The sequence below is a fragment of the Canis lupus genome, chromosome 3, assembly GCF_003254725.2.
Source record: "Canis lupus dingo isolate Sandy chromosome 3, ASM325472v2, whole genome shotgun sequence".
NCBI classification, from domain to species: Eukaryota; Metazoa; Chordata; class Mammalia; order Carnivora; family Canidae; genus Canis; species Canis lupus.
In genome coordinates this window covers 58,142,688-58,168,730 of record NC_064245.1, presented here as the reverse complement: position 1 = coordinate 58,168,730, position 26,043 = coordinate 58,142,688, and the positions used below count along the sequence as shown (strand labels likewise).

The 26,043-nt window shown below is 55.5% G+C and overlaps 1 protein-coding gene across 1 annotated transcript; it reads right to left on the bottom strand.

Moving 5' to 3' along the window:
• Window positions 1–515: 515 nt before the first annotated feature.
• On the bottom strand, window positions 516–14,868 carry CTSH (cathepsin H). Its single transcript, XM_025437600.3, has 12 exons — window positions 14,724–14,868; window positions 11,142–11,173; window positions 10,452–10,557; window positions 9,209–9,279; window positions 8,569–8,673; window positions 6,387–6,473; window positions 5,702–5,757; window positions 4,591–4,672; window positions 3,473–3,541; window positions 2,453–2,559; window positions 1,558–1,683; window positions 516–888 (listed from the first exon to the last, which is right to left on the bottom strand). Exons 1-12 carry the CDS (start codon window positions 14,812–14,814, stop codon window positions 813–815), a joined length of 1,008 nt encoding a protein of 335 aa, XP_025293385.1. The 5' UTR covers window positions 14,815–14,868; the 3' UTR covers window positions 516–812.
• Between the last annotated feature and the right edge of the window lie 11,175 nt (window positions 14,869–26,043).

Sequence of the window (26,043 nt, the reverse complement as noted above, 5' to 3'; positions counted from 1 at the left end):
CACAACTGTTGGTCTTGATTTATTGTTGCAACATTTCATATTACTGGAACTTTCTAATGGATTAAAACCATATGGGTATTTTCTAAATAAAGCTTGTTATCAAAAAAACCCCACAGTGTCCTCAAAGGGAAAGGATGGTGTGAAGCTGGCAGGAGCACCAGGCACGTTCAGGGCAAGGGGCTGGAGAGGACGGGCAGGCGGTCCTGGCAGGGAGGCCACATGGGGAGGTACAGCTTCCAGGCTGGTGTCTGGGTCCAAATCCTGCCTCTTCTGAGCCTGGCACGGTCCCTCTGGCCTCCGCAGCTGCCCCCGTCTGGGGTGCAACCTGCCAAGGTCCCAAGTCCCACCTGCTCCTCCTCCTGGGCCCCCGCGTGGTGCACAGTGACCCCTGCACCTGCACCATTCTCCCAGCCAGGCGGCTCTGGAGGCCTCCTCCCTCCTGGGGGATGCAAGCCCCGAAGACAGAGTAGGCCCGGGTCACGTGAGGTCGCAGCACACAGCACAGACCCGGCCCGGCAGGAGTTCACCAAATGTTTATTGAATACAGATCACAGGAAAGACAGGGGTGCTCTCCAAATGTGGGAGATAAAGACTATTCTTGGCCGTTGGGTTTAAGTGCGTGAACAGGAGTGTTGAAGGCACACAGCTGGCGGCCACCTTCATGTGGGAGACGTGGTAGGCTTGTCGCTCGTTCGGTGGGCTCTTCTTCCTCATTTTCCTCAGGCCTCAGGGCACGGCATGGGGGCGAGGGCCCTGGGGGTCCCGGGCCCCTTCCTCCAGGGCAGGACTCCAGCGCCGGCCCGGGCGGCGGCTCACACCAGGGGGATGGGGTAGGAGGCGCAGGCGGCCAGGCCACACATGTTCTTCCCACGCTCCATGAGGAAGTACCTGGGCAGACAGAGCGAGCTGGGGACGGGCTGGGGCTGCCTCACGGCGGACCTTCCTAGGATGCTGTACCACGAGCTCTGACTCCAGGGGCGATGGCCTGGCTTGCTGAACACCCAGGAAACCCCTGACCTGACCTGACTGACGGGCTTTCTCTTCCCTCCCTGTGGCTACCACGTTGCGTCCATCCCACTTCCCTACAACTTCCCGACTCGGCCCTCAGCTAGTTACTTAATCATCACCGGGACCCTGAGGGCACGCAGTCTGATGGCGGACACCCCGGCACCCGGTTCCAGCCCCCTCCCCAGGTCGGGTGCTCATGGTCTGAGGCACGCCTGTGGCCCAGGTTCTTCCAACCTGCCCTCCAAGCCGTGGCACCGTGCTGAGCCATGCCAGCCCCCGGCCAGACCCTCCTGGGACAAGGGACCTTCATGTCTGGCACAGGATCCTTCCGATGTGGGGGCCGGGGCAGGAGGGGGCTGCGTGGGGGCATCTTAGCCTCAGGCTCCTGCCCTGGCCTGCCCTGGGGCTCAGCTGGCCAGGTGACCTGCCCCTGCCCCGGCTCTGAAGCCACGTGTGTCCTTGAGGGAGAAGCCCCGCCGCCCCCCCCAAGCCAGGCCCCCAGACTCCAGCGGTGGCGCCCCTCCCAGTGCCCTGCCCGAAGTGGCTCACCCGTTCATGCCCCACTGGGGGCCCCACGAGTTCTTCACGATCCAGTAGGGTATTCCGTTCTGCTCTCCGTACCCAACAGCCAGGACTGCGTGGTTCACTTTATCTGGAGTTTTATGACAGGAAGTGCTGGAAAAGGAAAAGAAAGGCTTGAACCCACGGGAAAGATGACAGCAGCTGTCTGATGCCACTGGCCCCATGGAGCAGCGGTTCCAGGCACGGCCGGTAGGAATCAATCGGCCCCGTTGCTGCGGGCCGTCAGCCTCAAGAAGCCATGTCTGGCAGGGAGCAAACAGGAGGGGTCAGCGCCGCGGGGACAGGGTCCCAGGAGGGGGCAACATGTCCAATGCCACAAACCCCCTGTGTGGCTGCGGTGGGCAGCGGGTCCAATGGGCAGCGCAGCTGTGTTTCTCTGGGAAATGGGTTCAGAGAACGGAGGCCCAGATCACCAGTGTCCCCTGCCCAGCGGACTCTGGACCACAGGGGGACACAGGAGCAGCAGAAAGTGGCATGGCCAGAGAGTGCTTCACAGGGGGACTCTGACTCCGCATGGAGGATGGACTGGTGGCAGGGTCTGGGACAGCGCGAGGCCAGGGAGGACACGGATCGGAGTCTCTACAGGGCCACAACGTCGGATGGTGGGATGGTCCTGGGCCCCGTTCCAGGTTGCTGGGGGAGCCCCCAGCCCAGCATCCTGAGAGCAGCTACGTGCCCACCCCCCACTGCTCTCAAACTGGAGGTAGCTCCTGGGCTGATGGAGAGTGCGTTGCCCTTGGCCTGGGTCTGCCCTCCCCATTCCCACCCCAAGAGCCGCAGACACCCACGGCTGGTGTTGTGCAAGTGTGGCCAGGCTCAGAGCCGGGCCCTGAGGCCTGCCTGCGGGGGGCCCTTGGCTCACCTGGAGTAGATGCCTTTCCTGTACATCATGAAGTCGCTGGTGACCTCGAAGGCAAAGCTCACGGGGTTGTACAGAGCGACCGCCTCTACCATCGCCTGCTCGTCATTCTGTGGACACACAGTCTCTGTCACCTCTCTGCCCTCCTCTGGCTGGCTTTCTGCCCCGAGGTAGAGATGGGGGTCCGGGGCAGTGCAGGCATCTTGTGTTGGACTGAGAAGCCACCAAGGGGCTGGCTGCCCCCTCCTCACAGCAGATAGTGGGGTTGTGCCAGAACGGCCAGGCTCCTTTGGGTTATTTGGCTTACGGGTCCCTCCTCTGACACCCTGACTCTCCTGTGACCTCCCTCCCCTTTGCTGGTGGGGTCTGCGGGTCATCTCTCTTTCTAGGGAACGCCCCACCTTAGAGTAGAGGCCACGGTGCAGGTATACAGCTCATTGGGCCCCTCCCACCCATTTGCTGCGGTCCCCCTACATGCCCCTGTGACTCCCCCTGCCCTGCCCCCACAAAGCCAGCAAAATTGGCCACTCCGATCCCCTGCCTGCATCCTGGAGTGAAAAGAGTCACATGGAGGGCAGCCCCGCCTACACCAACAGCCACACCACGTGGGAGACACCAACTCCACACTTTGGGGTTGTTTGTTACTAACAACAGTAACAAACATAACCTAACAGTCATCCTCCAACTTGCATTCAATCGCTTACACACACGCTGATGTCACACATTCACACTCTGCTCCTCGGGATGGGGATTCCTGCTTGCGTTTTACAAAGGAGAAAACAGACCAGACCAGAGTCCCGCACAGACCCAGGTCAGAGCCCGAGCGTCTGGTGCTTGTCTCACCCACCTCCCACCTGCTGCCACCACTGTGGCTGGGATGCCCCGATAATGGAGACTGTCCAGTCAAAGTGATCTGCCGCCAGGGGAGGCTGCCCTACTGTGCCCGCTGGCCATTGGACAGCAGTGGATGCTGGCCTCCTCACGAGAACACGCTGCCCGTTGCAGAGAAGGGCCGGTACTCACAATGGTGATGTTGGCTACATCCTTCACGAAAGCAATGGCTTTGCTGGGCTGGTACTTGCAGTCACCGTCCTGTGCAGGGCAGCACAAGTTAGGGGGATCGGCCCCAGGCTGAGGGTTAGGGCCACCCCCCCATGCCATGCCATTTGATAATGTCTGCAGAGCTAAAGCTCTGAGTGCCAGGGGATCATGGGGTCACTTAAGAGAGGGTCAGTGGCATCCTTGTTCTCAAGGAGCTCATAGGAGCCCAGCACTGCTTTGGCAGAGGTGGGCCTATGGGAGCCTGGGGGACCTGGGGAGAACTGGAGGTGAGCATGAGCTGCCTGGCAGGGGAAAGAGGTGCTAGTGCACAGACATTCCCAGACACAAAGCAGGTGCAGAGGCAGGTCACGTGGAGGAAAGAGCAAGCACAGAAGGTGGGGATGGCAAGAGGCACGATGTGGTGTTTGGGAACCAGCAAGTGGCTGGGCTGGAGCCCAAGGTTTATGAGAGGCGAGACAACAGGTGAGAGGGCAGGCCCCCAACAGCCTCTGAAGCATCCTACATAAGGCAGGTGAGTGGTCAGAGCCAGGTCCGAGAGCCCACTCGGCAGCCCCAGGAGAGCTGGATGATGGAGACGGAGACGTGGGTGAACCCACAGAACAGTTGTGGGGTCCCGATGGTTGGGAGGCAGAACTTGAGTGAGGGTCTGCGGTGGGAATCACCCTCAGACAGCCTGCCAGTGGCCAGCAGGTTTCGGGGGGCTGGTGTTGCTTATTGGTGAGCAGAAATGCAGGCAGAGCCACAGGTCTGGGGGAAAGATGGCTGTGGGCAGAGAGGGTGCAGGTGCCAGAGAGTGTGGTCAGCCTGAGACTGACCCCATGGGCTGTGGTGCTGGGCGGGAAGGGCAGCGGAGGTGGGCGCCCTGGTATACTTAGTGTGTGTGGGGGACCCAGGAGATTGGGAACAGCAGGTGGGCAGGGCTTGGTGGATGCAGATGACTCTGGTGGGAGGGGACGGGCTACAGCTCAAGGGCGTGGGGGTCCCCCCCGACCCCGTCCTGGTGCTCTGTGAGGCTGAAGGGGATGGCGCTGGCCAGTCCTGCTGGCCAAGACTATGAAGCTGCGGCAGCCCCCAGTTACCTGGCCCTTGTAGGGGTAGCTGTCTTCACCCATGATGCCCTTGTTGTAGCGGATGTACTCGAACGCCTGGCTGGGGAGCCCCCTGCAGGAAGCACACACAGGGCTGCCCACCCGGACTGGCCTGGCCCTGGCCCCACGCTCCTCAGACCCAGGAAGCACACGTCAGGGGAACAGGGAGCTCTCAGACGCCGTAGAGACCCCAGGCCAGCCCCCTCTGGGGTAAGGGACCTGCCCAGCTCTGGGTATCCACCACCATCATGCCCCCTGGGCCCCCACCAGCAGGTGCTCTAGAAATAGGACTTCCTGACCACTCCCATCAAGCCCGTGTGGCCGATGTTGTCATTGAGAGCAGGGAGCCACTCATGGCCGTCCAGCCACAGCTCCCAGCACCCCCACACCCTGTCCCCTCCGCTCCTGACCCTGGCACTAGTCACCCCCTGACCCACAGCACGCTATTTTGGGTCTAGGCAGCTAGAACATCAGCTCTGTATGCTCTGTTGGCTGCGTGTCCCCAGGGCCCAGCCACATGTAGGTGCTCAGTCACACATGTGGAGTGCTTGAAAACATGAACCAGAGCACAGGGAGCCCCCCCTTACACATGGAGCCCAAGGATGTCCCTCCCCAGAAATGGGCCATGAGGGGGAAGAACCAGGCCGGACGCATGCATGCACTAGGACAGTGGCCATGGACACCAGACACACGAGCAAATAAACCCCTGATGACGATGTTAAGGACCGGCAGAGGAGACGGGCGCAGTAAAGACACAGCCATCAGCACGAGCACTTTTACCACTTCTGATGGCCAGGTGGGGCTGCTCGGAACTTTAACTGTGTGGAAGGGCCAGGCAGACACCTGGCCATGGCTGTGGGGGCTGCTGAGGCCACCTGCACTGTGGTGAGGCCGGGGGGACACCCTGGATGGAGGGCAGATTTCGGGAGCAGAGTGGCCTGGGCTTGGGTCACACTCTGTCACATTCTGGCTGCAGGACCTGAGGGTGACCATCTCCTTTGTGACCTGGGACGGGGCAGCGGTCGGCACATGCTATACCCGACAGAAGCAATCTGTGGGGCAGGAGAGGGACCCCAGGAGGGCCTGTCGGTCAGGGACGTACCCTTGGCAGCCGTGATTGTTGAAGTTCTGGGCACAGTCCACCAGCTGCTGCTCTGCCTGGAGGGACACACAGTGTGGTGAGCAGGGTAGAGACCACTGGAGGCTCTGGCCCGGGGTGCTGAGCCTTCCCCGCAGCACACCCCTGTGGCCCCATCAGCCCCATGTCCAGATGCCCCAGACGTCAAGCTGCCGAGGCAGGGACCAGCAGCTGGCACATGGAGGGAGGGGTCAGCCGCTGGGGCAGCCAAGCAGGGGGGTGAGGGTGCTGCCATTGGTGCACACGGCTGGGAGGCGCACCTGCCTACAGTGGCGAGTGGGAGCGGGAGGGGACAGCCCCGCTGGGGACCCCCACCCACCCTCATCCCTTGCTGTGAGCTCAGCAGCTGGACACATGGGCCCTGGCCCTGCCCTCGGGGAAGACAGCCAGGCAGCTCGGGCCGGACTGGCTCCTAGAAGCCTGCCTCCCAGGCTCTGCTCTCCGAAGGCCGCAGGTGGCCTCAGTCATTCTAGAACGTGCGTTCAGTTTCACAGGCCGAATGACCACGAGGGGGAGGTGCCTGATGACCAGTGGAAACCACATCTACACCGAAGCTCTAAAGGAGCCCGATGGCATACCTGGCCCTCTCTGTCAGGCCTCAGGGCAGAGCCATGACCTCAGCAGGTGACCCCGGGGGCGGGCTGCTTACCAAAGAGAGCAACTTCCCACTTTTGATGGCGATGGCGGACTCCAGGGCCCCCGTGGTGGAGAAGGTCCAGCAGCTGCCACAGCTGCCCTAGAGAGGCCGGGACAGAGGTCGGAGGTCGGTAACAAGAACACCAGGACGCAGGCCCGAGAAAAGTGGGCTCCCATCCATGTGGACCATCAGGCCCTATGCGGCCAAGGTCGTCTGGGTTAACAGGTGACAGGACTGAGGCCCATAACGGAGCAGGAGCCGCTGACCACCAGCACCTTCCCAGCCCCGGCCCCTCACACACCAAGCCCACTGCCCTGCAAGGATGACCCCCATCCTGTGATCTTCTGCTTTCCTTCTATGGCTGAACCTCACACAGGCTCTTCTTCTCTCCACGGTGTCTGAGCAGGACTCACCCACATCCTGTTTCCAGAACCTTCTCTACCACCACTCCACCTCCAACCTCATTCCGCTCAGTCCTAACAAACTAACCCCTCAAGCCCTCACCTCCATCGAGCCCAGACACCTGACTGCCGGGCTGCCGCGCCTGCCCACCCCCTGCCCTCCACAGTCACCAGCAGCCCCTGAACTTGCCAGAGCCTGCTGCCACCTGCCCCTTCACAGCCCAGCAAGCACAGCTGTGCGAGCCAGGGGGTCAGCTCCGGCCTCTCCACCTCCACCCCGTTGGTCATCTGAGATGGCCCACCCGTCTCGTCTCTCCCTCCACAGGTGGTTCTACCTCTCGACTCTCTCTCACATCCAGCCCCTGCCCTGCCCTCAGGAGGTTGGTGTTGTCCTGGAGGGCCCCCCTGGTCCCTTCCTCCCACATCCTCCTGTCAGTACGGGGGTGACCCCGTCTGAGGCTCTCTGGCTGAGAGAGGCAGACACCTGGCATGCAGCCCCCTGTACCCCCATCCATCTGGACGCCAGGCCAGCCCTCAGCCTTGGTTTGCTCCTCTGTGACCCGAGAAGCATGTGGGGCTGCCCAGCTAATGTCAGATTCTGCTGCTGTGTCTGCATCCGCACGGTGGCCATAGCCACCACCTTGCTCCAGCCCTGCACCTGGTGGCCCAGGCTCCTCAGAAGGCCCTGGAACATTCCTGACAGACCTCCCTGTCCCAACAGTGAGCACAGTCAGGCTTCTACACAGAAAACTCATGGCTTTAAATTGTCATGGGATTCTCGGTGCGCCTGGGCAGCCCAGTTGATTACATGTCTGACTCTTGATTTCGGCTCAGATTGTGATCTCAGGGTCCGAGGACTGAGTCCCATGTTGGGCTCTGCACTCTGCAGAGAGCCTGCTTCTCCCTCTCCCTCTTACCCTCCCCCTGCTCGTGCTCTCTTTTTCTCAAATAAATAAATAAATTAATTAATTAATAAATCTTAAAAAACAAACAAACAAACAAACAAAAAACCTGTCATGGGATTCTTAGTCTAAAAACTGGCTCTGGGGGGCGGAGGGCTTTGCTCTGTGGCTCCCAGGGGCTGCAGTGAATGTCCAGAGTGCCAGCTCCAGGAGCTCCAGGCCTGAGAGGATAGGAAGCTGTGGAGAAAACGTTTCCCAGGGAGCGTTTTGATACGAAAGCCAGTGTTTGCAGGAGGGAAGCTTGCACCTTGCATTTTCTGAAGGGGAAAGCATGGCCTCTTTCTGGAAAGGCAGCTGCTGTGACTTCCAGGGGAGGGACACAGTGGGCAGAGGGGAGACTCTCCAGAACAGAGCCAGCCCCCAGGCCGTAGCTTTGTGGGTGTAGAAAGCAGGACACACACTCCCTGCCAGGAGGCCAGTGTCATTTGGAAGGCTGGCGTCATCCTGCTCGCTAAGCACCTGCTATCCCCCAGCCGGAGGGGCTGGGCCAGGCCTTGCATGGGGTGGAAGGAATGGGGCCCTGTGTCCCATCTCTGAAGGGCACAGAGAACTGCTGCTTCGGGTGACTTTGTGGGAGCCCTGGGGCCACTGAGGAGCTCTGGGCAGGGGGTACAGGGGGACATCAGTCCAACCAAGAGGGACTGCTCCCTCCTCCAGAGCAGCCTGTGGAGGTAGGGAGCTCACAGCCTTGCAGAGGAAGGCAGCTGGAGGCCGACAAGAAACAGAGTTGGGGAGACACTTGCCAGTTTGGGGTTCTGAGTTTCTCTTCCTGCTGTTTTGTCTGTGAATGTGGCTATGTTTTGGGGAAGGACGGGGGATGGCCACACATACCTGATTTTTCACCGGTGACACGAACTTTCCTTTTTTCCGCCAGTCCACAAAAGGGGGGTAGGGACCTGTCCCCCGGAGGTAGTTACCTTTGGTGGCTGAGCAATTCTGGAATGACCAAACACAATTCTTTCAGGGGAACAGAAAATTTTTTGATGGAAATGTGTGCAAGTAAAACAATCACCAAGAGAATGACTATCACTGTAGCAACATCCCGCCCCAACCTGACATGACCCAGGTGGGGGAGTGAGGTCCTGGGAGCCAGATTTCACAAGTAATAACACAGTTCATCCAGTTAAATTTTAACTTCATATGAACGATGAGTAACTATAGCGAAAGTATGTCCTGCACAGTACTTAGGACATATTCACACTAAAATACCCTGTTATCTACCTGAGATTCAGTTTTAATTGTGCATCTGTATTCTCTCTGGCAACCCTAAGTTTGGGGCACACATAGCTAAGGCTGTGTGCATGGCTTGAGCAGCTGCTGGGAGCCACCTGACGCCCCAGGAAGCTGCACTCCTCCCCCCACCCTCCGGAGCCGGGTAGGCTCGAGTCCGGCTGGAAGTTGGCAGACTCTGAACTTATTCCAAAGGTCTGAGTGGAAAGAGTCGGCTTGGGTCACAATGACTAACACCCACCTGAGGCTCCGACCAGAGATACTTGTGTTTTATTTCAGCAAAGTTCATGTCTGAAAACTGGTTCAGCCCCACTGAAAAAGAGAAGGAAAAACAAAAAAATCCAAAGAGGCACTTACTAAGGCACTGATTAAGAAACAGAAACATTACCAGCCCCAGTTAACCTGTGTGCTATTTCCAGCTGCAGCGACTGGCACCTCTGTAGGTTTTAAATGTAATTATCATTGATCAGAGCAAGGTCAATGCTCCATGTGCTTCAGAACCACCTGGGAGGGGGATCCCTGGGTGGCTCAGTGGTTTAGGGCCTGCCTTTGGCCCAGGGTGTGATCCTGGAGACCCGGGATCAAGTCCTGTGTCAGGCTTCCAGCATGGAACCTGCTTCTCCCTCTGCCTGTGTCTCTACCTCTCTCTCTACGTCTATCATGAATAAATAAATGAAATCTTAAAAAAAAAAAAAAAAAAAGAACCGCCTGGGAGCTTGTCCTGTGCATACAAGTGGGCTGCATGGCAGGTGTGTAGGTGTGGCTAGTGCGTGGTAGGGCCTGGGCACCCCATCCAGGAGTGGGTTCAGACACCCCACTGGAGACTCTGATGGACATTCAGGTGAAGAGCCGCTATATCTGCCCCACGTGCATTCCCACCTGTGCCCAGGGTGGAGAGCCTTCCCATCACTACCTGCCAGCCTAGCACATCTCTGACGATGTAACCACCCCCCCACACCCCCCGCCGCCCCATGGTCGCACAGAGCACTGGGCAGGGATGAGATTCAAGCACAACTTTTATTATACTTGCTGCCCACAATACCAATGTCGTGGACCCTGCTGACATTTCTGAGGCCTCTGTGTATATGCGGTGTGTATGCTTCTAGGGAAATGACTTGGACGGAGGGCAGGTCTGTCCTTGGACTCTGCTCCTGAGTGCAGAGCACATTGCTGAAGGGGGCCTGCCACCCAGTGATCCAAGGGCAGCACTCAGCATAGGAGGGACCCTCAGCTGGCAAGAATGGGGTGGGGCTTCTGTGAGACCTCCTGTGAAATCCAGGACCATCCAGAGGGCTCAGCGCCCCTGTCCTGCAGCCATGGGGATATCAGAGACCCAGCAGAGCCAGGACTGCAGTCAGCTCAGGGAGGCTTCGGGCCGTCCCTCCACTCCATATCCCTCCCAGGGGGCCTCCAAGCATCGGCTGCCACTAACAGCTCTGAGACGTGGCCCCACGGAGCCTGGAGGAGAGGCAGCCCCTCAGTACTTTTAAACGTGTGGTTCCCAGCGTTGTGAGCATTTATCTTCCTCCAGTTGCCAACAAAGGTCTGCAGCCTCTGGAGGTACTCCTCCGAGCTGTACTTCTTCTGGTGCTGAAACGAAACACAGCCACAGTAAGTCAGGGAAACAAGATGTGGCTCGCCAGAAGGGGACAGTTTGTTTTATAAGAGGATGGGTGGAGCTTTTCCCTACCGTACAATGGAGTTTTTGGAGCTAAAGCCCTGTTAGGAGGCAGGACACTGTTGGGTGTCAGCTGTGAAAGGAGGTCATAGGCACACACCCTGGGGCCATGGGGAAGAAATGTGCCAAATGCAGGTCCTCCAGTGATCCACAGCTGGCATTGGCTCAAGTCTGGGACAAAAATCATCACTTTTCAAAAGCCCATGCACCAGTGTTCTGCAATTAATTCTGCAGCCAGCATGCAATGTATCCAAATATAAAATATGGCCCTGAGTGCCCAGGCTGTAAAGGCTGCCAGCTGCCAAAATCACTGGGGACAACTGTTTGGAAGGCGTTAACCTAACTGAATCTTTCCCATCTTGGCCAATTCCCAGTCTGGAAAGACCCAGGGGTGTGGGTGGGAAAATCCCTCCCCGTCATCCCAAGTCTGGCACCGTCAGCTTTGATAGCAGGCAACAGAGAAACAAAAAGCTTCAGGAAGAAGGTGACCACTGACCTGCACTGCCCATGACTTGAAGTGAACTTTCTCTGTAAAAAGAAAAAACAAAAGACATTAGCCCGGGTGCCTGGCAATGAATGGGGCCTTCAGCCAAGCAGGGCACTTCAGAGCTGATCGGCATTTCAGGAAACGAGACTACAGTGAAGGCACCAAAAATGGTGTTATCTGATGCAGAATGCAGAAGTCAGGCTCTCACTGCAGTGGCAGCGGTAACAGAACCTGTGGTTGGACAGGACACGGGCTGTCCCCGGAGCGGGCACCCGGGGCGGCCTGGGTCCCACAATGCCCCATGGCTTCACTTGCTGCTGGTCACACAATGGTGCTTACGTTGTGGAAATCCACTGAAATGTGTATTTAACGATATGTGTACTTCTCTGTATGATATACTTCAATAAGAAGTGAGTTAAAAAATCTAATCCCCAAGGGTCAGCAAATTTTTTCTTCAAGACACAGACAACCAATATATTCGACATGGCGCTGTCCCATGGTCTGTGCCCACGGTGTGAACACAAACCAGACACCAGCTCTTTGTGGATGGACCCCCGCTATACCTTGTATCTTTTTGAGCTATCTAAAAATTTCAGGCTACATTTAAACGGCTACAAAGAATGTATTCCAGCTTATAGTAAATACTGTCTTTTTAATTTTTCAATTTTTTTTTTTTTAAATTTTAAGTAGGCTCCATGCCCACCATGGGGTTTGAGCTCACGACCCTGAGATGAAGAGCTCAATGTCTGACCAACTGAGCCAGCCAGGGGCCCTGTAAATATCATTTTAAAAGAGGATGCCACATCCTTCTTTTAAAGCTAGTCAAGGGAATCTGCATACAGTCTGAGTTAATGCCCGCCGTCAGTAATGAAACAAATCATCCTTTTATGCAACAAGGACAAGAAGCATACATCAAAATTATGTTTACTTCCTGTGACTCACGCATCTCTGAACATTATATAAATTTATTCTGGATTGAATTCCAGTATTCAATCCAGAATAAATCCTCACCATCAACACCCCAACCGATCAAAATATTTCAAATATATTATATACATTGTGAAAAGTAATTGTTAAACATAAAAAATAAACCTGTATCAGAAATGCGTCCTTAGGGGCACCTGGCTGGCTCAGGGGGTTAAGCTTACAGCTCTTGGTTTAGGTTCATGTCCTGATCTCACGGGATGGATGTCCTCGTTGGCCTCCATGCTCAGTGGGAAGTCTGCTTGGGGTTCTCTCCTTCTCCCCGTGTCCCCCTACCCTGGGCATGCGCAAGTTCTCTCTCAAATAAATAAATAAATCTTAAAAAAAAAAAGAAATGCATCTCTTAATGAGATCAACAGGACTTTTCTAAGTAACCCCCCCCTCATGGATTTATAGATTCATGGGTATTTCCTATTTTTTTAATGGGTCAGTATTAATTCTGGTCTTTTTAATTTTTAAAAAGATTTTATTTGAGAAAGAGAGAGCAAGTGCACACAAGTGGGGTGGGGGGCAGAGGGAGAGGGAGAAGCAGACCCCCACTCTCGCGGAGCAGGGAGCCAGATGTGGGCTGGATTCCAGGAACCTGGGATCAAGACATGAGCTGAGGGCAGAGTTTCACCAACAGAGGCCCCCAGGCGCCCCAATCTTTGTTTTTTTATAGGTCAAAAGACTAAGAAATCCTGCTAAATAAGCAGATTACTAATTACTTATTGCTTCCGGCAATGGAAGGCAAGGTTTCTCAATTTCTATGCCCCAATCACCTGACCATCTAAGACTTCATCAGCTGATACCTTGGTGAGGTCCTGTCTTCTTCAATTTCAGTTTCCTTGAGGAACTGGCAGGAGTTTTGAGGAAGATTTGTTACCATCCATTTTTTTGCTGCCTCTGATGTGTTTATGACCAGAGGTTCAGATTGAGGACAAATGAGAGGTGCAGATTGGCTTTAGCAGAGAGGATGTCTGGGAGTGGAGGGGCTGGACCCTAACCCCATACGTGCACCCACATCTGTTGGGGTTTGTGCTCCTCCAGGGACCTCCCCCTCCCCCCGGCGGAAGACGATGCTCAGCAGTCTAACTTCCCTTGTGGGTCACACACCTCCCTATTCTAGAAACCGAGCTAGAGTCACTTTCCGCAGGAAAGAAACACCGATTTCTCCACTACAATCCTGCAAAGGGTTTTGGAGGATTCCAGTCCTGGTCACCGGGCCCTGCTACAGTTGGTGGCTACAGAGGAGATGGACCTCCACTCAGCAGGACTTCAAGCAGGACAGAGTTCAGGACAACTGGCCAGCTTTCCCCTCTGGGATATTTCAAAAGCAACAAGTATGGCAGGTATGACACTCAGGACTATTTCTCGTTCACAGGAGGTCAGTGGAAATAAGAGCTGAGATGCCCTGGGGGCTGGGCCGGAAGGCTCTGCTGGTGAGCCCGGGGCCCCAACCTCAGACAGACACATCTCAAATCCACTGTGCTTCTGGACAAACTATATTTATGTCCGCCCTGTCTGGGGGCAGGGGTCAGCAAACTATGGCAAACTGAAAAATGTCTTCTTACACTTTTAAATGATTGAAAGAAACATACAACATTTTGTAAGACCTGAGAATCATCCACATTCACATTTCAGCATCCATAAATAAAAGTTTCTGGGAACACAGCCACATTCATTCATTTGCATCCTGTCTGGGGCTGCTCTCCAGGGCGGAGCGAAGTACTTGCTACAAACTCTGTGCCGCCACAACACCTAAAGTATTTACTCTCTGGCCCTAGGCAGGAAAAGCTTTCAGAGCCCTGCTCTGGGGTTAGGATGGCTTCTAGGGCCAACCCCCATCCGCACAGCCCACATGGGAGGGTGAAGCCAAGCCTGGGGGCACTGGATTTTCTTCAGGTTGGGGCTGGCCTGGAGCTGCCCGTCTGCCGGCCTCCTTGCAGACCTGGGGGGCTTTCTTGTATTTGAGTAGAGAGGAGTGAGGCAAGATTCGCAGCGGAGAAGATTCAGCCTCAGCAATCTGTGTCCTGTCTCCAGGCTGTGCTTTGGCAACTCTGTGCCCAGGGTGAGGAGGGCAGCTGGGCAGTGAGCTCAGAGCCCAGGGGGTGGAGGGCTGAGGTGGGCCGCAGCAGGGTAGGGGGGCCGCAGGGCAGGGCCTCCAGCCCGGGCAGGTGCTCGCAGCCCCAGCAGTGTAAGGGGTGCGAGGGCAGCACGGAGCCGGCGCGGGCGCTGTGCAGGTGGCGCGCGGGGCGGCCTGATGCGGGACCTGGCCGACCTTACATCAGGTGTGCAGACCCGCCGAAGCGCAGCCGGCCATCCCACAGAGCCTCTCGGGGCACCCGGGGATCCCCAGGGGCTGCGAGAAAGGCTGGAAAGTCCCTGCGCACGCTGGCAGAGGCCCCGCCACAGTCCTCTAGGACCCCGCGGGGCGCTTAGGCACCGGGCCGCCCCCCCCGCCCCCGCCCCCCGGCTCCTGCACCTTCTCCCGCCCGGCCCCGGGTCCCCCCCCGGCGGAGGCCTCGGTCCCGGGGCGGGCAGGCCGTGTCCCTCTGCCCCGGTCCCGTCCTCGGGGGACCGAGCCGCCCGGCGAGGCCCCTTCTCCGCGGCGCCCCCTCCCGGTACCTAAGGAGCTCGCGGAGGCGTCCGTGGCGCCGCAGGCCGGGAGTCCCAGGAGCCCCGCGGCCGCGCACAGCAGCGGGAACGCGACCCACATCTCGGCGGCTCCGCGGCGGACTGGCTGCGGGCGCCGGGGAGGAGGCGGCGGCGGCGGCGGGGGCGGGGGCGGGGCGGGGCTCCCGGGGCGGGGCTCCCGGGGCGGGGCGGGGCTGCGGGGAGGTCACCGCCCTCGCCTCCGAGTCCTCTCCCAGGGCTCACCCCGGGGCCCCACCCCCCTTTCCCCGTTTCTCTGCCTCTGCCCGGCCCCCCGGAGCCCGCCCCCCACCCCGGAGCCTCCCCTGCCCCCTCCATCCCCGGAACGCCCCTCCCTGACCCCCCTGACCCCGGAGCCCTCCACCCCCGGAGCACTCCCTGTGCCCCCCCAGCGCCCCTCTCGGCTCCTCCTTAGGCCCAGTCCCCGGGGTGTCCCTCCTCCCTCAGAATGAACTCAGGAGTGGAGGGAGGAGTCAGCAGGGTTTGGTGAGGCTCACCTCCCCACCCCCCACCCCCCACCCCTCCCCTTCCCTTCCCTCCCGGCCTCTCCCACAACAGGCGTTTTGCTCCAAGTGGTGAGAAAGTCGTCTTAGCTTCAGGGCCTTGTCGTGTCTCCAGCAAATGTGCAGAAAGGCGGGAGACCTTAATGTGAGTTTGTGAGACACAAATAGAAGGAGGAACGCTTCAAGCTGAGGGACCGAGGACTGTTAGTGTGTGTGTGGGGGGAGGCCTGCAACCAGGTACCCAGGGGCTGGTTCTTCACCTACATTCCCTCTCTCCACTCCTGGTTTACAGATGGGGAGACCGAGGCCCCAGAGTGGGTGGTCACAGATGTGGGAAGATAAGTGTTCTTACTGCCGACAGCAGCCCAGAAAAGCCCTGGTCCCCGGGGCAAGGGGGCTTCCTCCAGAACACTTGGTGAAGGGCAACAGGCTTGACCTGGTCCCACCCCCCAGGATTCCTTAGGAAACCTCCTTCATCTCCACCCCCAGGATACATGCTGGCTGTCATCCCCCAAGCATGTGGCCCCATGCACTTCTGAAGGGTCTCATGACTAGGATTTTACTAGCCGATAACAAATGACCTTCCCCAACAATAGCTGGCCCCCTCAGGGTCCTGGGAACCTTGTCACTCCCTGACCTCCTCCCCACCTGCAAGTCTACAAGGAGCATCTCCTTGTGCCCCCAGGGCAGCTCTCCCTGCCCACAGGTTCTGTCATGAGCTTTCACACCAAAGATGTCCAAGAATTCATTCTTAGCTGTGGGATCTGAACCCCAACATTTTCCTTAGCTCTCCCAGCAAGTGTGCAGAGGGAGTCTGAGCCCGGGTTTGATCTTTTTTGCAGCCAGAGGCACTTTGGTGAGGTCAGAGCTAGTGGGGCTGGCCTGTCCCAGCTCCCCACTCCCAGTTCCTCCCCTCCCCCCTCCCCTCTCCCTCCTGTCTCTCCCTCCATAGGAGGTTTTCTCTCCCAAGTGCTCAGCCCAGCCTGTGCCTCTGAGGCCCCAGGGGAATAGGTCCCTAGGCCCTCTCTTGGGATCTGACTGGTGGGGGCAGCCCAGGAATGTGCCCTTAAGGGGCCTCTGGGGGATGTTTCAGTGCAGCAGGGGGTGCAGCAGGTGGACACTGGCGGTGGGAGAGCCAGCAGCCCGAGCTCACAGACACCATCTTCGCAGATAGAGCAGCTCTTTGTCAATTGATGATTTTGTCTGTGTTCGGATGCCCCTCTGGGTGCATTTGGAGCCACGGGTCTCCGAAAATACCCTGCCTGTTGTTTGCACAGTTAAGGCACTGGCCTAGAGAGAAGTGTCTTCTCTCTCCTGGTGTCTCATCTGTTGGGTAGGCAGGAAGCACCTCACCTTCTCATCCTGTTGCCTGGAGCCTGACAGAGGGCCATGATGATCTCAGACCCAGGCTCCCCTGCCCCCGCCCCCGCCCCGTGCTGGGTCCCCAGTGACCCTCCTTTTCAGGTCACTCCAGAGGGTCTGCACTGCAGTGCAGAAGGCTCTGTCTTGGTCACTTGGAGACTAGTGTTTGCCTCTAGTCCTGCAGATTGGCTGTGTGACCCAGGCAGGTGCTTTGCACTATGTAGTGACTCGTCCCGGATATGGGTGCCGTCCTTTGCTCCCTGCACCCTTTTCACGGTGTCTGTCTGCCCATGTGGCTCCTCCATGGTTCTGGCCCTCGGTACTCCTGCACCTGTGAGGCTGCAGACTGGCTGGTAGCAGAGTCTCGCTGGGCCTGGGTGGGGGGCAGATGTCCCAAGGTTCTGCCTCAGTTATTCAATTGGGCACAATCCAGGCCTGGCTCTGATAATACTCTGTAGACAAAATTAAGATTTCGAGTCAGCTGACTTTAATTGATGGTCCTGGATTATCTGAGGGCCCCAGTACAGTCACAGGGGCTCTTCAAAGCAAAAGGGGAAGGCGGAAGAGTCTGAGACCTTGAATCCCAAGAGGGATTTCGCCTGCCATCCCTGGCTTTGAGGGGGGCATAGCCAAGTGGGTGGTCTTCAGAAATGGAGAAGGACCCAGCCACCAGCTAGCTGGGAAGCAGGGCCCTCAGGCCCACCAGCCAGCAATTCTACCAACAACCTGAATCAGCTGGGGAGCGGATTCATTCCCAGAATCCCCAGAAGGGAAGATGGTGTGGCTGACGCCTGGATTTGGCCGTGTGCAACGGGCGGCAGAGGAACTGTCCAAATCCATGTGGACTTTTGACCTCCGGAGCTGTGAGATAGTGTATTTGTGTCATTCTAAGCCTCAAACTTTGCAGTAATTGGCACGCAGCAATAGGACACTAATGCACCAGGTGAGGTGCTCAGGTTAGCTGGTGCCTGGGCTGACAGGTGGTGGGCGTGCTCGAAGGCTCCCATGAACATGGAGGCTGTCACGTGCTTGCACTTCTGGGATCTGGGAGGCTAGGAGACGAGAGCAGTGTTTACCCTCCCCACTCAGAAGTCATTACCTTCTTTAGGGACATGTCAGACCCACTGCCGAGTGCTTTGTGTGAACACTTTCTTAGTGCTCACTGTTTATCCCATTCTACAGATGAAATGACTGAGACACATCAGCAGCTTGCCTCAGGCCACACAATTAAGTGATGGAGCTGGGGTTTGAACCACTGGCCAACTGAATCCAGGGTTCTCCTCCTTAGAAATAGGCTTTAGCCCCGGGGGAGCAGGTGGTTGACAGTGAGCCCCAGGCCTGCCTACTTTCCTGACTGTCCAGGTCTGCACTCCCCTGAGGTGTCAGCAGGGGCCAGGCATCCAGCCAAACCGCAGCTCCTGGACGTGACCACCTGCGTGCCGACCTCCCGCTCACAGTTCTTGGGACTGTTGCCTGTCTGCCCCACTCCTGACTAGCCCTTTTCTTCAGGCTAGATCTCCTGCTCATCCTCCTCACCAGTTGTTTGCTACAGGTTTAACTGGTTTTCCAGATCACCTGTCAGAGTCAAGCTCAGCAGACAGGCTGGGCCCTCGCCAGATAAACTTCTGTACCCTACCTCTGGCGTCTTGTAACAGTAATAACTGTGTTAACAATATGACGACATGGATCCTGTTGTTCCATGCTCATAACAGCCGTGCGAAGTTTGTCGGAGTGTACACGTATGCTGTAGGTGGTAGAGCTTCTCCCACAGCCACATGCTGATTTTGTGCAGTAGGCAGAGAGTTGGCTGAGTGGTTGGGTGGATAACTGTAGAGGTGCATGCATAATGGTGGAGAGGATAAAGGGGCCATTGCCAGCTGGAAGGATGGATGGATGGGTGGATGGATGGGAGGATACATGGATGGATGGATGGATGGATGGAAGGGGTGGATGAATGGATGGAACGAAGGGGTGGATAGGACAGAGGGATGGCTGGCTGGCTGGGAGGATGCATTAATGGATGGATGGATGGAAAGATGTAAGGAAGGGATGGATGGATACATGGACAGGTGGATATAGAGGTGAGTGAGTGACTAAAGGGCCTGCTGAGGGGGAAAGGTAAGGAATACAGAAAAGGTATAAGTCTGCATCAGGGGGGTTCATAGGAACTTGTTCCATCCTCCACCAGGAGACACTCTGCTTCGTCAACTTGGTTACTTCCTGTGCTGTGGATCAGAGAAGTTGTCCTGGAGATGTCCTCCGACTGCAAGAGAAGTCATCATCTGTGTCCTGAGAAGTCAGCAAGCATCCTTGGCTAAGCCTCAGAGATGCAGCAGCCACAGCCAGGAGAAGTGTGCGGGCTTGCAGAAAAGTCCAGAAGCTGCATTTCATCAAGGCCAGGCTTGGGGTGAAGGCAGTGGGTTATGTTGTGTGAGGGAAGGGTTAGATCCCATCATTGTTTTAGTTATTACAATTTGATGTTCCTTTCATCATGATTTCTTTGCATTAATTTTGGATTTTTAAAAATATTGCACTAAAGTATTATTTACCTTGATTACTCGTATTTTGGCCTTCCCTTCCATTTGGCATCTGAGGGGTGCATCTCACTTTGTTCACCCCAGTCCCAGCCCTGTGAGGAAGCAGCAGTTTCTGGACTTTTCTGCAAACCCCATACTTTGTGCATGGGAACTTACCCCCTCAGTTGGTTTTTCTCTTGCATCTGGGAGAGCCAGGAGCTCAGGAGCTGGAGCCCAGAGTGTGTCTGCCTCCAATAAATTCTCTTCCAGAGCCTCCTTCAATCTCTTGGGGTCCACAGAGTCTGTCTATACTCCTTTGCCTGTCACTTAAGACCTCCTGTGATACATCCCTATTCTGCTTGTAATGTCCACCACCAGTGCACCTCCTCAAGTCCACAGGTGAGCTCCTTGTCGGGTACAACCTCCAGCTCCCTCTCTATTTTCATGTCTTGTCCTTTCTCCTCTACAGAAACTTCCTCTTCCAGAACCCCTGAATTAATAATCTGCACCACACACTGTTAGCTTTATCTTTTACTGTTGTGGAGAGTGTCTTGTGGTGCTGGTTGATTTTCAGCCAGCTTGTACCCATTAGGTTGTTAGCCTGAGGGGTTAGTGCCCATGCTGTATTGGTGGTTAAATATTTTGAAAGTCAGATTTCCTGTATTGTGCCCTCTGCAGTAAAAATGCTGGGTACTGGAGCTCAAGCCCACTGCCCGGCATACAGCAAGGACAGCATAAATGCAGCAGCAGCAGCAGGAATAGTTGACAACTTATTCTGAGTCCGATGCCGACAGGCTGGGGCATTGAAGGGGACATTTGAAGGGTGATGGGTCCTGGATGAGGGAAGTTTGGAGGTGCTGTGCTCACCTCCTGATGGGGCTGGCAGTTGCCATGAGAGGGACAGGAATGGGTGAATGGCTGGTGGTGGGGCCCAAGGTTCAGGGGGAACCCAGTGGGAGGAAGCAGCAGGCGGGGCTGTGTGGAGGCCCCAGACCCAGAAGAGGATCTGCAGGTTTGCCTGGCCCCCCGCCGCGAACAGAACATTCCTGACCTCCCTTCCTGGTACCAAGAGTTGGCTTGGCTGGTTTCTGGCATGAGTCACTTGGCCTGAGTGTGGGTCGTAATTGTACTGTAAACACGCATGCTTGCGGGTGTGTGAGGGCTCAAGGGGAGCTGCCTGAGTGAAGGGCCCCAGTGGGACGAGATGGCAGCGGTGCTTGGTGTGCCTGGGTGACCCCCAGCCAGCCTTGCCGGGGCCCCGCCGACCTCCTCCTCTGCCCCTGCATGGTCCCCAGGGCCCCGCCAGATGTCACCCAGACCCTTCCTGGTCTCACCCCCAGCCCCTCCTCTTCTCTCAGCCAGACACCTTGCATTCCTGCCCTGTGAGGGCCCCATTTGAGACACTTCCTCTGAGAAGCAATCTCTGACGAAACCTCTCTCTCTCTCTCTCTCTCTCTCTCACTGCATCTTCCAACTGCCCAACATCTAGGGAGCACACAGCCCACCATTTTAAGGTGTCCACGCAGAGGCACGCCACTAACCAATCTAAAGCACTTGTGATCACAACTGGAGTGCTTCTCAGTGGACAACTACATTCAGTTCTCTCTTTTTATTTTTTTTTAATTTTAAGTAGGCTCCATGCCCAATGTGGGGCTTGAACTCATGACTCTGAGATGAAGAGCCACGTGCTTTCCCAACCAAGCCAGCCACGCGCCCCATCTCTCTCTCTCTCTCTCCTTTGAACTGAGATTCAAATAAAATGAAATGAACCATTTTAAAGTGTACAGCTGAGTGGCACTTAGTACGCTGGCGGTGTTGTGCAACCACCACTTCCGTCTGGTTTCAAAACTTCATCATCCCCATGGAACAGCCCACACCCAGGAAGAAACCACTCCTCATTCCTCCAACCCAGATGCCCCCCCCCCCTTCCCCGAAGCCACTAATCTGTTTTCTGTCTGAGGATTTGCCTGTTCTGGACACTTTACATAAAAGGAATCACACCATGTGACCTTTTGTGTCTGGCTTCTTGGCATCATGTTTTTGAGGTTCACACAAATTGCAGCACCTATCAGTGTATTTTATTTTATTTATTTTATTTTATTTTATTTATTTTATTTTATTTTATATTTTATTCTTCTGAGAGAGAGAGGGAGAGAGAGAGAGATGTAAGGGGTGAGGAGGGAGAGAGAATCTCATGTGGATGCCACGGAGTCAGAGCCTCACATGGGACTCAATCCCATGACCCTGAGATCATGACCTGACCCGAAACCACGAGTCCCACGCTCTACCAACTGAGCCAGCCAGGTGTCCCAATTTTTGTTTAAGGTTGAGTAACAGTCCATGGCATGGAGATGCACATGTTGGATATTCACTCATCTGCTGGTGAACACTTGGGCTCTTTGCACGTCTTGGTTATTACGGTTGTGGCTGCAGTGAACATGCACACACACGTCTCTGTGTGAGCGTGTGTTTTCCCTCGTGGGGAGACCCCTGGTTGGGGCATCGCCAGATCCCGAGGGAGCCCCGGGCTTCTCTTGCTGAGCACCTGCTGACTGTGTCCGGCAGATGTCGTGGTGTCTCAGGCCCCCGGCAGGGAGCGCGGGTCTCCACTTCTCCAGCAGCGTGACTAACGTTGAACAGCTTCTCCTGTGCTTGTTGGCCGTCTGTCCATCTTTGGAAAGATATCCACGCAGCTCCTTTGACTGTTTTTATTTTTATTTTATTTTTTTCCTTTGTTTTTTTTTTCCTTCGTTTTTATTTTTTTTATTTTTATTTTTTAATTAATTTATTTTTATTTATGGTAGTCACAGAGAGAGAGAGAGAGAGAGGCAGAGACACAGGCAGAGGGAGAAGCAGGCCCCATGCACCAGGAGCCCGATGTGGGATTCCATCCGGGTCTCCAGGATCGCGCCCTGGGCCAAAGGCAGGCACCAAACCGCTGCGCCACCCAGGGATCCCTCCTTCGTTTTTAAAATGGAGGATTTGTTGTCTTTTTGTTGAGGTGTAAGAGTGTTTTATATATTCTGGATACTAAGCTCTTATTAGATACATGATTTGCAAAAATATTTCCCCGTTCTGTAGGCTGCCCGGCTTTCTCAATGATGTCCTCTGAGGTGGAGGGTTCCTAATGCTGAGGGGTCTGCTTTCTCTCTTTTTGTTCTCTTTCTGGCAGCTCCCTTTGAAGCAGACCAGACTTTGGAGCAGTCGGTGGGTCAGGTGTGCTGGGAGAGGCGGGAGACACCAGGCGCTCTCCCTACGTAGGGTCCCGCGGTGGAGAGGAGACCCAGGTCTGTGGCATAGACAGGGTCAGCCTGAGATGAGACAGATGGAACTCCTGGCTAGAGAAAGTTAAAAGTCATCCCAGAGGGACAGAGGGACGCTGAAAAGGGTGGGGGTTGGGAGGGGGGAGGGGCATGCAGGATGCTGCTCCCAGCAGAGTGCTCCAGGGGAGGGACGCAGGGAGAGGGTGGGTGGAGAGGGTGGGTGCAGAGCACGTGGCTCTCAGACCAGCAGACCCGACCTGACACCTGACCGCAGAGCTGGCTCTCACACTAACCCAGCAACCGTGGCTGCCACTTGCCCTGTGACAGTCTGGGCTCCTCCCCTGTGCAAGGCGGCTGACGACGCCCTTCGCGTGGGGACTCACAGAACGGGGCAGGCGGGCAGGGCACGGTGCTCACTCTGTTGCTGCTACAACAAATGACCACGATCTCACGGGCTTGAAAACCATCAGCTCACATTATGGAGGTCAGCGCTCAGAGGTCAGCCCTCTGGTGCGAGCCTGGTTCCTCTGTTCAGGTCTCAGAGGCCGCAGTTGGGGGGCCTGTGGGCCTGGGCTCCTATTTATTTACTTATATAAATATTTCTATATATATTTTAAATATTTTGTTCATTTTGAGAGAGAGAGAGAGAACATAGCAGGAGGAGAGGCAGAGGGAGAGGGAGAAGCAGACTCCTCACTGAGCAGGGAGCCGGACATGGGACTTGATCCCGGGTCTCCAGGATCAGCCCCCGGGCTGAAGGCTGTGCTAAACTGCTGAGCCACCAGGGCTGCCCTGAATTATTATTTTTAAAAGTTCTTTCATTAAAGAATTTTCATTCTTTTCAATTTAATAATCATTTAATAATCATTGAAGATCATTCTGTGATATTTCATTTAAAAATAGGCTATTTATGGGGTACCTGGGTGGCTCTTTCGTTGAGCATCTGCCTTTGGTTCAGGTCATGATCCTGGGGTCCTGGGGCTCCTTGTGGGGAGCCTGCTTCTCCCTCTGCCTGTGTCTCTGCCTCTGTCTCTGTGTCTCTCATGAATAAATAAAATCTTAAACAAAACAAAACAAAACAAAACAAAAAAAGAACTGGGTCTGTCCATTACTTACAGTTTATTTAGCCGGTTGAAAACATAAGATCCTGTTAAATTTTTCTGAGTGTCATGTCATTTGAAAAAAAAAAAAAACAGTAATGAGTGGATGCAAAGGTCATGCTTGTATCTCAACAATATTTCAGCTTAAATTTCAAGTTGAATTGTATGATTTAGATGATAATGATACCCCTGTATTAGCAAGAGAGACACACTTAGTGATGCTTACCACTGAGCACAAAAGAGCCATTTGATTTACACAAAATACTCCCTGCTCATAAAATGTCGTTTCATTAAATCACGTTTCCATTTACGTAAGAGAACTGTCCTATAAAGCTACTTTGTTTAGACGTTAGAACAGTTCAGCACATTGTTATTACATTATGAACATATCATGAAAAACACTATAGAATACAATACACTTGGCTAGAGAAATGACAGAGCATCTGCTATGTTGTGGGCAGTTGTATGTGTTTCAGTAATTGAGGGAGACAGAAATTTTGGAGGGCAGGATAATGTTCCCCCAAAGATATCAGGTTCTGATCCCCAAAACCTGTCAATGTCACCTTGCCTAGAAAGAGGTTCTTTGTACTTTTTTTTCCCTTTTCTTTAAATTTTTATTTAGGGGCACCCTGGTGGCTCAGTTAGTTGGGTGTCTGTCTACCTCTGGCTCAGGTCATGATTTCAGGATTTTGGGGGGGCGTTCTTTTTTTTTAAGATTTATTTATTTATTCATTCAGAGAGAGCGAGAGAGAGGCAGAGACACAGGCAGAGGGAGAAGCAGGCTCCATGCAGGAAGCCCGATGTGGGACTCGATCCCCGGTCTCCAGGATTACACCCCGGGCTGCAGGCGGCGCTAAACCGCTGCACCACCGGGGCTGCCCTTGGGGGACATTCTTAACAGGTTTTTTAAAAGATATTTATTTGAGAGAGAGAGGAAGTGACCGAGTGAGCAGGGTGGGGAGGCAGAGGGAGAGGGAGAAGCAGATGCCCTGCTGAGCAGGGATCCCGACACGGGACCTGATCCCAGGACTCCGGGGTTATGACCTGACCCAAAGGCAGACCCCTCACTGCCTGAGCCCCCCAGGTGCCCCTAGAGTTCTCAGCAGTTTTAAAGAGTGCAGGGGTCCTGTGGGTCCTGGGGTGCTGGCAGGGGCGGGGACGGGCTACCATCTGCCTGGGAAGGTAATTAGGAGGTGACAAGGATGGGAACCATGACACATGGCAGGTGGGAGTCAAAGGTGACCCGCTGGGTTTCTGGCTGGCACACCCAGATGGGTTGCTGAGAAGGCCCAGGTGTACTGGGAAGCTGATGATCTATTTGGTCCGGTTGCGTTTGAGGTGGCAGTTGGGGACCCCCCAGATGGCTCCTAGATGACAGTCCTCTAGGAGGGCAGTGTGGCTGTAGCTAGAAACCTGCGGGGTGTTGGCTGCAAGGGCATCCAGTCTGCAGCTGGGTCAGGAGGTCTAGGAGGTCAGGAACAGGGTGGGTGCCGCTTGCCAGGTATGCGCACGTGGGAGTCTGATGAATGCATGGAGCGTGGGTGGGTCTGGGCGGCACCATCCCATCCTGTGACAATAACCACCTGCCCCCACAGCCATCGGGGCCCCTGCAGGGCTACTGCTGGGGGAGAGACTGTGGTCTTGAATCACAGGGTGGGAGGAGAAGCCGGCACGGGCAGGCAGGCCCGCAGGCAGCTCCACTAGCCTCCGTGAAACCCACTTACACCGGAGACCGGGGCGGCTGTGCTCTTGTGAACTGACCTTACAAAACTTCCTTGAGGAGCTGGGGGCGGGAGACACCCTCCAAATCAGCCGGCCAAACACAGACAAGCAGGGAGGCTCACCTGCTCACCTGTATTGAGTGGCACGAGGCCAGAGTGGCCCCATGGGAGCCTGGGACCAAAGGGAACACCAGGGATATTGACCCTGTTTGCATCACAAATGCTTAGACTGTTCATCACACGGATGCTTATATCAATTTTGACTTTTAAAAACCATTAGGATGTTATCTTTATTACAGAGATTTTTGGTAGCCCCTTAAATCTGACACCTGGGAGGGGGGTGTTCCTCTGGCCTCACTGTCATCTTGCCCCAAAACAGCTCTGAGAACTGCCCAGCACCTCCCCTGGCCCCAAGAGCCTGCACTCACGGGAGTGGTGACCTCGTGGCTGCTGTGACCGTGACATCGTGGTCTTGGGTTTCCAAGTCAGGTCAGGTCAGGTCAGGCATCTTGGCCTCCAGACCACCACCCTGCCTGGTAGTCCTCATGGCGGTTACCACCCTGCCTTGGGCATTTCCAAGATGTGTCCCTTGCCTGCTGCCCAGCAGCATGGGAGCCTTGGGGGCAGGGACCCTGATGGCATTGTTCATACATGAGTCCACGGAGCTCAAGCATTCCGTAAAGATTTCCTGAAGCAGCTGGAGGTCGTCAGGTGTTTGCCTCGTGCTAATCATCTCACTGAATCTCCACGGCAACCCTGCAGGACAGGGAGTATTGCCATCCGTGGTTTACAGGAGAAATTGAGGCATAGAAGGGTTACATAACTTGC